The 14,326-nt window shown below is 29.4% G+C and overlaps 1 protein-coding gene across 2 annotated transcripts; it reads left to right on the top strand.

The window, feature by feature from the left end:
* The first annotated feature begins 349 nt into the window (after positions 1-349).
* LOC145097506 (uncharacterized) lies at positions 350-10,048 on the top strand. Of its 2 annotated transcripts, none has more exons than XM_079035079.1 (10): positions 350-773; positions 1,639-2,026; positions 3,262-3,462; positions 4,321-4,569; positions 6,172-6,238; positions 6,325-6,432; positions 7,765-7,856; positions 7,961-8,155; positions 8,231-8,367; positions 9,467-10,048. In XM_079035079.1, exons 1-10 carry the CDS (start codon positions 652-654, stop codon positions 9,642-9,644), a joined length of 1,737 nt encoding a protein of 578 aa, XP_078891205.1. In that variant the 5' UTR covers positions 350-651; the 3' UTR covers positions 9,645-10,048. The 2 variants fall into 2 exon arrangements, with proteins under 2 accessions (XP_078891205.1, XP_078891213.1); XM_079035087.1 differs by having other exon boundaries at positions 647-773; positions 1,625-2,026.
* Positions 10,049-14,326: the final 4,278 nt, after the last annotated feature.

The following is a 14,326-nucleotide window of genomic DNA, read 5'->3' as shown; positions in this document are numbered from 1 at the left end:
TAAATATCCTCTTATATTTTGTTGCTATTTATCCTCCTATCATATCAAATATTGATACGTGTCATATTTAATTAGACATTTAATAAAATTAATAATCATTTAATCTACTTGTAAACATTTGATATGGTAATATATATATATATATATATATATATATATATATATATATATATATATATATATAGAGAGAGAGAGAGAGAGAGAGAGAGAGAGAGAGAGAGAGAGAGAGAGAGAGAGAGAGAGAGAGAGAGAGAGAGAGAGAGAGAGAGAGAGAGAGAGAGAGAGAGAGAGAGAGAGAGGTTGTACGAGGTACTTAAAATAGCAATCCAAACGGCCGAACACCCCCTAAAACATTTGATATCAAATTGTAAACATTTGATATTTAATTTCTCTTAGTTAAAATAGCAATCCAGCACGGCCGAACACCCCTAAAACCCCCAATTACCAAATCTCGATTCAGATATCTTAGGACAAAGCAACATCAATTTGCGCTTGTTCCGTTGTCCGAATCTATAAACTGATGCGATCATAAACACAAATCCACTTCTCATAAAAGAATCGGCGTCCTATTTATGTAAAACAGGAATACAGGATCAATACACATGTGATGCAAAGTTGTGGCGAGTGAGTAGGAGTAATTTGAAGAAAGAAATGTCACAAGATGCTGCTGCTACTGCGAATCTTCAACTGAGTGAAGTGTATTGGTCTCTCGTTGCTAAAGCTGATAAGAAGTTCTCCAAAATTAGAGACTTGCCCTATTACGAGCATCACAGGTCGGCTTTTTTTTTTTTTTTTTTTTTTTTTTTTTTTTTTTTATGTTTACTGTACTTGAGTTTGTGTTTGAGCTAGCAAACGATCAAGAGCCTGGCTTTTTTGACTTATTATTTTGTGAAATCCTAATTTTCAGTTTTTCTGATACGAATTCATTTGAGTTTGTGTTGAATGTTTATATGCTCCTGTAGAAATTGGCGATATGCTATCACCTATGCTTTAGAATAGTAGATATTGGCCATGGTAGCTTCCTGAATTGCGATGTTCTTTATTTGAGATCCATCGTTTTTTAGTTTTAGGGTTTCAAATATCGACACAGTTTGTATGATTAGTTTCAAGTTTGAATTTGAAAGATCAAATATGAATCTATTCCACTTTTAGTATCACACAAATTTAATATGATCATTGTATGCATTGATTAACTAACCAAAATCGAAATCCATTCAACACTATCACACCTGAAAGAAACTGAATTAAGTTTTAGAGAAAGTTAATTGCAGGAAATATTTCAAACTCAACATAATTACAGAAGTGATTAAAGCTTTATGATGCTTCCAACTGCTAGGTCTTTGCCTAAGTTTCTTAGGGCTCAATTCAATGAAACAACAACATACCTTCATTTATGTGTATTTTAGCATCTCACTTTCATTTATTTCTCTTACATTACAACATTGTACTTCTGTTTCTATTATGAAGACATTGCACTTTGAAAAATCTACTCATTATAGCTTTCTATCTGAATAAAATTTCTATAATTAGGTAGATTTCTCAAACTACAATGTTGTAATATGAAGAAATGAAAGTAAGATGCTACAATAAACAAAAAATTAGAGTCTGAAATCCATGAACAAAGTGTTGTTGGATCAGGTATGATACACACTTCCATAAAGTATTCAAAGTTTATACAAAACTATGGAAATTCCAACAAGAAAATCGACAAAAGCTGGTGGAATCTGGTCTTAAAAGATGGGAAATTGGTGATATTGCATCAAGAATTGGTCAACTTTATTTTGGGCAATATATGAGAACAAGTCAAGCCAGTTATTTATCAGAGGCTTATATTTTTTATGAAGCAGTTTTAACAAGGGAGTATTTTAAAGATGGATTATTCCAAGATCTTAATCTTGCAAATAAACAACTGAGATTTCTTGCTAGATTTTTGACAGTTTGTCTTGTGTTGAATCGAAGAGAAATGGTGTATCAGTTGGTAAATCAGCTCAAAATGTTGGTTTCTGAGATCAAAAGGGCGTTTCAGGTATTTTATCTTTTTGTTATTTGTTACAAGGGGTATAAAAGTTTTTATATAACATGTAGTTTATTTGTAAATTCTTTAAAGACAAACCTTTTCTAAAGTTAAGTTGTAAATTTGTTTTCTAAAAGTAACTAGAAAAGTTTTTTTATGCTATAACATTATTTCTGTTTTAATGACCTTTGATCCTGTTTAATTTTTGAGTCTTTTAGATAATAATTTTTAAAATCATAACTAAATACTATTTAGAATAGTGTTAAAAGTTAAAAGTTAAAAACTATATCATGTATTTTAATGTAATGTAAAAAATCATATGAAAGTTCATTCCTAAATACTACATAAAACTTTTAATGACGCATTTTAAAAAAAAGTCATTATTTTAATTAAATTATAATTTTATTTTCTAAAAGTAACTAGAAAATTTATATTTTTATTATAAGGGTTTTATGCAGAAAAGTCCCATTATTTCTTTAAATTTTTTTGATAAAGTCCTAAATCTTTTTTTTTAACAGAAAAGTCCCAATTATTTAACATTTCGCCCAAATTAACGAAAAACTTTTATTTTGGGGGGGAAATTGTCAGAAAAGTCCCAATGTTTTCGGAAAAGTTTCACTTTAGTCCCAAAAGAAAAATTTTGAGCATAAAAGTCCTGATTATTTCATTTTGGCTCAAATTAATAAAAAAGTCCCTTTTTTTCTTTTAACAGAAAATGACATATTATCGTGTAAAAAATTAAATAATCAGGACTTTTCTATTTAAAAAAAAAAGATATTTGGCACTAAAGTGAAACTTTTCTAAAAATATTGGGACTTTTCTGACAATTTCCCTTTTTTTTAACAGGAAATTACAGATTATGTGATTTTCCCAAAATAACGAGACTTTTCTGCATAAAACCCTTATAATACTACTTGAAACTGAATGAGCCTTTTTAAATTTTTTTTATTATGTTTAATTTTTTATTTTTGTAAATAATTAGTTCTACAATTATAATTTAAACATATATAAAACAGTGCTGAAACAATAAGCTTTTTTGGGTAAATGAGACTTTTCTGCATAAAACCCCTGTAAATGCTCATTGTATTTATATATAATACAAAAAAAAAGAAAATCATACAAAACACAAAACTTCATTCCATTCCTACAATCTAACCAAATATGATCTTGGAATGTAATAACTCATTCCATTCCATCCAACCAAAACACCAATTTCTCAACAATATAACACGTTTAATTAATTTCAGGACACTGACTTCAAGGAATGGAAAAGGGTAATTCGGGACATAACCAAATTTCTTAAAGTGGACACAGCTTTCATGAACATGAGGCCTTTGAGATACAGTATTGTGTTGGATCATGATCCAGATAATTTACCACTTGTTTCCTTCATCAAAAGAAAGCTAAGATTGAGAGATGCCATACTTTGCAGCTATCATCCAAATGAGGTTACCCCTAAATTCAAGAAATAGCAACCTACTTTCATTTATTTAATAGTTTACATATATATAAGTATAACTATTATATGGGTTTTTAATTTTGAAAATTGAATAAAAAAACCAGAAATTGACATGTGGATATTATTTATTTCAAAAATACCATGAAATGACTAGTGTCAAAACTCATGAAAGATTGACATGTGGCAAAATTGATCTTGATTTATTATAGTAGATATTTCCCAAAATTTTATGCTACAATAAGAATAAATGAAAGTAGGATGCTCTAATAAACTAATAATTAAAAAAAGACTACATTGCTATTTTTGCAGTTAACGCTAGTAGTTATATGGCTAAATGCAAGAAATAAGAATGTACTTCCATATATTTGTTTAGAGTAAATTACAGTTTTGGTCCTTGTGGTTTGATTAGAGTCGCAGGTTTGGTCCCTAAGTTAAAAAAAATGATAGGTTATATCCATGTGGTTTAAAGAAATTAGACCATTGGTCCCTCAACGATATTAAAAGACAACTTTACCCTTTCTAATGTCTTTTTTCTTCCTTTTACTCTTCTTTTTCATACTTAAGTAACTATAAAAGCATACCCATTTTTCAAAAATTGGACTAAAAGTGCGCATCTGACCAAACCATAGGGACCAAAACTGTAATTTACTCATTTGTTTATTATGGAATCCTGCAACCATTTTCTTTCTCCTTCCTATTAAAAACGCAATACTTTCACAATATTCTAATAGTTCCATTGTTCCATGAAAAATCTACATAGGGGTAGTATTGTAATTTTAGTTTTAACTAAACTAACTTCTGAGGTTTATTTATATATCTTGTGTTGTTTTTTTCATTTGTTATTCAGGTTAAGTTCTCAGAGCTGACTATTGACAATTTCAGAATGCTTCAATGTTTGGAGTGGGAACCAAGTGGCTCTTTTTACCAATCAAATGGAAATGGAATCTCAACCCCTTGGTCAAACATTGGTCAAAGTGGGCCCCACCAAGGATCCATTCGTGTGAATTATTATTCTCAAGAGATTTCTGATCCTACTTTGCCTCCAAATCCACGTAAAGCAGTCTTGTATTCTCCATCAACCACTCACTTCATTGCTGTGAGTGTCTAAATCTACAAATAGCTTAATACAAGAAATAGCAATGTACTAAAAAGACCTTATAGTTTGTGTTTTTTACGGATTAAACCTCGAGTTTATTTTCTGTCTGAAAAAGATCTTGTATTTTTTTTTCGGAAAAGCTCTCAACTTTGTATTTTTTTTTTCTGAAAAAACCCTCAAGCTTCTAAATGCTTACAAATAAACCCTCAACTTTTTTAGTTTTTCGTGAAAAAACCCCTCACATTTTACAAAATGACTAAAAGGGCCAAATTGGGAAAAATGAAAAAATACAATGTGTTTTTCAGGTAAAAAATAAATTTGAGGTTTAATTTGAAAAAAAAAAAACACAAAATATAAGGACTTTTATGAGATTAACCCAAAAAAATTGTATAATGTGAGGGTTTTTTCGGAAATAGTAGAAGGTTGACTTTTTTTTTTGGGTTTAGGTCATTTTTGGTCACTTAACTTTTGGTTTTGTGCTCATTTGGTCACTTAACTATTTTTAAGTATTAAAAGGTCATCATACTTTTGACTTTTTGCTCATTTAGTCACTTAACTTTTGGTTTGGTCACATTTAGTCACTTAACTTTTAGATTTGTGTTCATTTAGTCACCTAACTTTTAAAATTATGCTCATTTAGTCACTAAACTTTTAAAAAAATTTAAAAGTTTAGTGACTAAATGAGCACAATTTTAAAAGTTAGGTGACTAAATGTGACCAAACCAAAAGTTAAGTGACTAAATGAGCACAAAGCCAAAAGTTTGATAACCTTTTAAAACTTAAAAAAAGTTAAGTGACCAAATGAGCACAAAACCAAAAGTTAAGTAACAAAAAATGACCTAAACCCTCTTTTTTTTTTGGAAAAGAATACAGTTGAGGGTTTTTTTTGGAAAGAACGAAAAAATACAAGGTTTTTTCAGGACAAAAATAAAAATAAAGTTTAAATCGGAAAAAATATAAAATTTAAGGTCTTTTATGAAATTAACCCATCCTATTATAGCATCATACTTTGGGAAATCTACAGAAAATTCCCAAACTTTTGGGAAAAGTTTCAATAAAGTCCTAAAAGTTTTTTTTTTTTAACAGAAAAGTCCCATTATTTTGAGAAAATCATATAATCTGTCATTTGCTGTTCAAATATAAAAAAAGGACTTTTTCATTAATTTGGACAAAATGTTAAATAATTGGGACTTTTCTGTTCAAAAAAAAAACTTTTAGGACTTTATTGAAACTTTTCCCAAAAGTTTGGGACTTTTCTGTAGATTTCCCGCATACTTTGATTTCTTTCCATTAGAACATTGTACTTTAAAAATCTACCCTAATTATGTCATCCAAATGCAACACAGATTTCACTGTTATAAATTTATAGATTTCTCAAAATAAGATTTTATATATTTTTTTTGAAATTACACTGCTATAATTAGGTAGATTTCTCAAAATACAAAAAGAAAAAAAATTCGAAAGTAGAATTTTATTATATAAAGAGATGAAAGTAGGATATACTATAACTATAAAAAATAAATAAATGAAAGTACGTTGCTATATCTTGCATATATTATTTATAACCCGATATTATTATTTATTATCATTAAAAAATTACAGGTTCTTGCTACTATGTGTGAGGAGCTCCCTGCTGATGGTGTTCTGTTGATATATTTATCTGCTTCAGGTTCCATTTTTCTTTAAATTTTCATTTTATTATTTAAATTTAAAATTGTTCATTTATTCATTTGTGCAACATTGAATTTGTTTTAGGTGCATCAAATTATGGTGCTGATAACATTCAGACTAATATGACTCAATCAGATGCTGTGTGTGATAATAGTCTTGGAGGCTTAAATATTGGCTCTCATGGAAATGGAGGTAATTCTTTTATTTGATCATTTTGTAAATAGTATACAAATAATTTTCAAAAAAACTCTTAACAAAATATTATTAACGTTTTATATAATATACATCTACAAGGGTTTTAAGCGCGCATCTTGCGGCTAGAGGGACCATATCTGTAATTTTTTCTTACACAGGGACCATTTCTGTAACCTTCTTTTATTTAATCATTTTGTAAATAGTATAAAAGCAAGCTTTCAAAAAACTTTTAAACAAAATATTATTAATGTTTTATATAACGTACAATTACAAGGGTTTTAAGCGCACATGGTGCAGTGAGAGGGACCATTTCTGTAATTTTTTCTTACACAGGGACCATTTCTGTAACCTTCTTGTATTTAATCATTTTGTAAATAGTATAAAAGTAAGCTTTCAAAAAACTCTTAAACAAAATATTATTAATCTTTTATATAACGTACAATTACAAGGGTTTTAAGCGCACATGTTGCAGTGGGAGGGACCATTTCTGTAATTTTTTCATACATAGGGACCATTTCTGTAACCTTCTTTTACACAAAGAACATTTCTGTAAATTTTTTCATAAAGGGGGATTGTTTTTGTAATTTTGTAACGTAGGGACCATTTTGGTAAACTTTTTCTCACTAAGGGATCACTTCTGTAATTTTATGTATCTGAAAACTACAGGGACCAAAAGTGCAATTCACTAAAACAACACTGTAACACGTATGTGATCTTATAAACAATGAAAAAACATTTGGTTAATGTTAAACTAGTTGGGAGATTACATGGGTTAATTTAAAAAAAAAATAGATATAAAAGTCTAAATATTTAAAAACTTTAAATTTATAAGAAAATAAGAAAATTAATGAATTATTAAAATTGAAACTTTATATATATATATATATATATATATATATATATATATATATAATTTAAACAAATAATTTAAATAAATAAACAAAAGAAATTAATAAGCTTGAATTTGAGGATTTTGAAATTAGAAGGTAAGTCCATTAATGAAATTGATATTTATTTATTACTATATTTATTGTAATTATTATATTAAAATATTATATGAAATTTAATAAAATAAAAAAGACCCATAAAATGACATATGGAAAAAATTATTTCAAAATAACTAAAAAATAACATTTGACAAATTAAATAACAATGTGATATGTGGCAAAAAAAACTATATTTATTAGAGTAGATAGTATAATGTGTAAGATTTTTTCACTTGATAGTAATTGTTAGTTGTTGATAGAATAATACGATTTTATTTATTTATTTATTTTTACAATAAAAGATTCGTGTCTAATAATTTACTTTTTATTTTTTTAATTTCAGTGTTTAATCTGATTTATCCTTGCGACTTGCTACCATTTACAAGAAAACCACTTTTCCTTATTATTGATAGTGACAACAGTAAAGCTTTTCAGGCAAGTTTTTATTAAAAAACTTTAGTTCTTTTCACATAAAAGATTTGACATATAAAATTCAAAAGGAAAATAATAAATACAAATTTATTATTTTTATTTTTTAGGGAATAAACAAGGGAGAAAAAGGAGAACCAATTGCAATTCTCCTATCTCCAACCTCTTCATACCCGACACCACACAATAATACCATAGACCCTCGCATACCCAATGGAAGCCAATTCACAAGTTTTCTCACATCCCCTTTGCAATCTCTTATCATCCTACTTGGCTTTTCCAGCTCCGACATCCAAATCCAAATGGTATTTTATGTGAAATTACTATTTTGCCCTTGTTAGTTGAATAAAATCGAAATCATTTTTAATTTTTTTTTAAAGGAGAATCTTAACAAGGCACAGAATATTCTTTCTTCGTGTTTGGATAAGTGGGGAGAAATGTTGGCATCTTTAGACACAATTCATCCCGTTTGGGCTCAAGTTTTGGAAGATCCGTTCATTAGGAGACTCCTTTTAAGGTAAAATTCAAAATCATTTTTTTAAAATTTTTTTATTGATAAATTATGAAATAGTTTGGGGGTTAAGGTTGAAATTTACCCTTCAACTATTCACTATTTACGTGTTTAGTCCCTAACATTTTTTTTTAAAAAATTTTAGACGCCGGAGTTCGTTTAACTTATAAATTTCTATAGTTACATTTTACACCCATTTTAGCCAACTTTTTTTTAACAAATTTGCCCCAAGTTTTAGTTTTTTATTACGAATTTGATCCGCACTTCTTTTACGAAGTTACCCAACTTTGTAAAATTTGTTTCTTTTAATGTTTATTTTTTATTACAAATTTGGTTTAATTTTCTGAATAATTTTTTTTGTGTGTTTTAAAAGTTTTGCCGCATCCTTTTACAATTTTTTTAAACAAATTTGCCCCTACTTTTTTACGAAGTTGTAAAAATATTAAAGCAAAACAAAAAACAAAATTTTATTCTGAAAGCCAAGACAAAGTTGTAACAAAATAAATATTAAAAAAAAAACAAATTTTGTTAAAAAGTTTGGGCGAGTTTTTTAAAAAAAAGTTGGGACAAAGTTCGTAAAAGAAATAAAAACTTTGGGCAAATTTATTAAAAAGAAAGTTGGCTAAATAGGGTTAGGGTTAACCTGTGAAACCTGCTATAATATGTCACAAGTTTACAAGTTAAAATTAGTAAATTCAAACCAAATTGAAAGAACAACTCCATGAACTGGAGTTAAAAAAAAATTTAAAAAAAAACTAAACTAAAATTAATTTGGTAACAAGTTTTATAAATTTGTGATTTGTTACTAGTTTAAGTAAACAATACAAATGCAATTATTTCTTTACTAGTTAATAAGTTAAATAATAGAGTTTTGGCAATGAATTTATAAAATTTACATATAAAATATTAATTTGAAAAAATAACAATAATAAGAAAGAAAAATGTTTTTATTTATTTATTTATTATTATTATTATTATTTTAAATGGTCAACAAAAGCATAATGGCTTACATCATTAAATGCAATACTTTCGGTTCTTATTCTTTATATAAATCTTTTTGGATCCAAAATTTAAACGTGAATTAAATCTTTAAAAATTCTTCCAGGTTTATATTTTGTCGGGCGATTTTATCACTATATGCTCCTATTTCGGGTAAAAAAGAATATGTTCCGGAATGCTCACCTCCCCTTCCAAATGCTTTCTTACCTACAACGCCTCTATCTATTGAAACCATTTCACAAATAGCCGATATTTTTGGTGCAACAACTATGTTCAACATCTAGCACTATGCTAAATCATCAGGGTATTTACGTCTTTTGTACACACGAGACATCCAGAGTGAGGTTGAGGAACGAAAAAAAAAAAACATTTTTCCATCCTACGAAATCAGTCTGATGCATGTCAAACACAGTACAAATATATAACAAATAGACGTTGGGAAACTAATGTTGGTTGGGTCACACCTTGGGACTTGTTTTTTTTGAGTAATAGTTGTGAAAAGATAAGAAATACATAATTGTCATTACTCATTACTTTTAAAGAGGTGTAGTGTGTAGTAAGTGTAAATGTGTAGATCTTATAGTACATTTTACACATGACTTGATTACACGTGTGGTTTGAGTGATATTATTGTTATTATTGTTTCGGTTTGATTTAATGTAGGAAGAATGACGTTGATATTCTTAAACTATTATTTTATATGGACACGTTTAGAGGGAAAAATACACACATGGTGTGGACTTGTATTACGATAAGTATCCTTGTTATGTTTATTGCGAAATTCGGTAACTTGTATACCAAAAACTCTATTATGAGTGAACTATCTACAACTAAGATCTAGTGGTGTTAAATTGGGTAATAATGAATTTACTTGACTGATATGATATGACATGAATATAACACGACCGGATATGTTTTTTTACTAATACGAAAACAATCTAGTTAAAACATGGAAAACACAAACAAATATAACATAAAGTTACCATTAGGTTACTTAGTTTATATGCTTAATCATAAAAAAACACTTGTAATGTCGTGTTAATTTCATGTCTAACTTTAAACAATACATGAAACACCATTGTTTTTTTTAAACGGTAGACACAAATTCGAATTTTCAATTTCTTATTATGTATTTTTGTCGTGGCATACACTAGATTGACATCACTATTAGGACCTAGTGGTAATAATCTCAATCCAAACGCAACTCAACCGAGTAATTAGTAGGTTGAGTTGATATTTTCAACCTTTAACTAAACGGGTCCACACGTAATTAAATTAGTTGAGTCAAGGTTGAAACTTCCATTCTGTCTACAACTCATCACTTGTTAAAATTTTTAAAATTTATATTTATTTAGTATTATTATTTAATAACAAAACTTCATAAATGGTCTATTTGTTTTTTCAAAATCTAGGATATAATTCCTAACTTAAAAAAAACCTTATAAAAAGTCTATGCGGTTTCAAAACTTTTGACATATAGTCCTTTTTGCTTCCACCGTTAATTTTGGGCCGCTAACTTCCATTTGATTAAAATAAGAGGAGGCCATATACATCATTTTACATGTGACCTGTAATTAATTGAGGGAAGTGATTATGCCCAACGTATTCGATCACCTTCACGTTAACTCTCAAAACCCATCCCTCTCCCAAGAAAACACAAGCCTTCTTCTTCATCCAACCTTTCAATTACGGGAAGCAAATTTGGGGTTTAAGATTTATTGATAAGGAGTCGAAAATGGTCCTCACAGTATGGACTTTTCATGATAAATATTCCAACTTGAAGGACTTATAAGCTAGATATGGTATGGTTCTTCAAAAAACTGAGCTTTTTTTCTTAGTAGGTATCCATCGAAGAATATCATTTTGTTTACCCTATCAATTTTTGTGTTTGAAGAAGGATATCAATGCTAATTCACGTTGAAGATACACTATAATGGTGTCTTCACCAAACCACCTGGAAGAAAAATACATTGATGTCACTGTATCATACATAGACGATGTTGACATACACTATAATGGTGTCTTCACCAGGCCACCTGGAAGAAAAATACATTGATGTCACTGTATCATACATAGACGATGTTGACACTACTCTATTTTGAGTATAGGAACTTGATGACACGGTTCGAGAATTAGTGTACCCAAATGAGTAGACCTTGTACTACCATTTGTACATCCATGATTATTCCTTAGGCTATGGCTTCTTGCCTTTAGGGAATTACCAAGATGTACTTAAAATGGTTTTATATGTCCATAAACATAGATTTATAAGAATGTACATTGAAAATGGACAAACTAGGGTACATACTTATTTTGAGTCACCGTTCAAAGTTGTTATTGAGGAGTTGGAACCTAACATTGTGTTACCAGAACTAAATAGACGGAAACCTGGTAAAAGAGAAGGAAACCTAGTAAAAGAGAAGTAGGATCATGTAGTAGAAAGCTTGATTTAAATGAACCTGTCAAATATGTAGTTGAGCGGTCATAAATAATAAATATGGATGAAGTTCATGATTATTCCAAGACTATTGTACCATATATAATCTCATAGGTTAGCCAACAAAGTTAGGAAGATGATTCTCAAGAAGGATTGACCAATGGTAAAATACACAATAATAAGGGATCAGTTGATGAAGATGAAATTGAAACTGAAAAATAAGTGTGCAAGGTGTCACACCCCTAAACCAGAACGGCGGAAACATTCGGGGGCGGATAACATCATGCAAAGTATCATAACAATTGAATAATAATAATTGAATAGTAATGAAACATAGCAACACAAACATTCATACATTAATATTAAATTTACATTGTTTACAATACCTGTTCTGTTCAAAAGCTAAACACGAATATCAAAAGTAGAAAAACAAAATGCAGCGACGCCGGGCCTCGAACGTGGTGAATACCTGTCTACTAGATCCATGAGAATACAAGTCGTTTTGAAAAGCGTCAACTAAAAAGTTGGTGAGTTCATAAGCATTTTTGTAGGTAAAACATTGTAATATCTTTGTTCATAACTCGTAAAACTCCAGAAAATCCAATATTTTCTTATAAAAGTAGTTTGTGAGTCCCGTTTCAAAAACAGTGTATAGTTGCATGCATGTTGTTCGTTTTCCTTGGTGTGTGTTAGTAAGAATGTGTTCCCAGAAAACCCTATATTTTCTGTTATGTGAAAGGTTGTGGTCTTAAAATCCTAAGACCGAAGTTGTGAAAATTTAGTTTACATAACATACGAAACATAGTTTTGTATTTTATAAAACTAATGGGGTGTATATCCTTCACTTGTAAAGTACAAATATATAGTTTCAGAAAAATCTAGTATTTTCTTAAAGGTGAATTGTGGTCTTAAACCCCAAGACCGATATGGAAGAAAGTATAATACGGAAAATAGTTTATAACCTCATTTCTTTTAATAAAGATAATGAGGTATAAGTTTCGTAAACCAGGTCTTAAAATCCCAAGACCAAGATGGGGGTGAATATCATACAGAAAGTAGTTTTTAGTTTCATTTCTTTTAATAAAACTAATGAAGTATAAGCTTCTCGTAAATCAAAAATCTTTTTGTTATTCCCTATGTGAGTCGTTCTAACCATACTAATATGACTGATATGCCTAGCTTGCCGTTTTACAGGCGTCAGTTTCCGTCAAAAGATATTTGTCACCCTAGACTGGCCTAGTCTAGCTGTAGCGAACAACTAAGGTGTGGGGTGTCAGCCCCTTATAGATCTATACACAAACTCCCGCTCTCTCTCCAGGAGACTCTAATTATAACTAACAGGACTTACCACATACGCTAGTTAGGTATGACAAAAAAGGCGTCTCACAAAAGCCTTAACAAATTTACGTGAACTATGACTCATATTCTTGTAAAAACACGATAGTTATACCTTTCAATGATTAAACGTGTCTTTGAAAAAAAACGTGGTTTGTGACTTCCAAACTATACCGATTATAGTTTATCTTGTTTGTTTGAAATAATTTATATATTCTTTTATATAAATATAAAGGTGTGTTCCAGCATGAAAAATATGAAATCGAAGCATAGTATGTTGATGTTAAAACTCCCTAGATTTTGTGATTGACTATAATGTACTATTTTTGCAAATAAAACCATCCTTTAATAAAAGTTCCCAAAAACCATATAGTTTATGGATCTTAACTTTTATTATGTTTTTATAACTTTGATCATGTTAGTTTTTGCTAATATAAATATATTCATATCACAATATTTATACCAAACTAGAGTATACATTAACCTATACAAAACAATAATTTATCCTTAACAGAAAGATGATAAACTTGTAGTTATTTGTGGAATAAACAAAGTTTGACTTGTATTCCCCCCCCCCCCCCTAAAATATGGGGGTATGAAGCTCACCTGAGTTGATTTTGTGGAGGTTTTTGAAGTGTACAGAAGAGATCTTGAGCCTTAGCACTAAAATGCCCTTGATGAACTCCTTGAAGCCTAAATTATCCTAATAAGTTTAACACACAACTTTGTGTGTAAATAAGATGAATTTAACCAAATAATATGTAAGAATACTAGGAGATTTCGAAATGGCTCACCAAAATTCCAAGAACCACCTTGATGATAATGATTTTTGGAAATACCCACTTGTTCTTGAGAGGAGTTTAATTTATTTCCTGAATGGAGTGAGGGAGGAATTTTTAGAGGAAGTATGAAGTATCCAGAGAATGAAATGAGGTAATGGTGAGGATTAACAAAAGGGGTTCTCGTTTAAATAAGGGAAGTGAAGCTGATTTGAAGTTTACTTGGAGAACTATTGGATAATTCATAAGGATCTGTGATTGCCTGGGAAAATGGCAAAATACAACTCATAAATCCGTAAACCCTTTAAAATATCTAAGTGTTTACGCCCAAGATGCTCCCTAGGAAGGTGTTTACGTCCAAGTTTAAGGTGTTTTACGCCCCAATTGTGCCTTCCCTTTTTAGTTTACGACCATA

Source organism: Lactuca serriola, chromosome 1 (assembly GCF_051521515.1).
Source record: "Lactuca serriola cultivar US96UC23 chromosome 1, Lser_US96UC23_V15, whole genome shotgun sequence".
Taxonomy (NCBI): domain Eukaryota; kingdom Viridiplantae; phylum Streptophyta; class Magnoliopsida; order Asterales; family Asteraceae; genus Lactuca; species Lactuca serriola.
The sequence above is the reverse complement of the archived record's forward strand: the minus strand, read 5'-3'. Positions and strand labels throughout refer to the sequence as shown.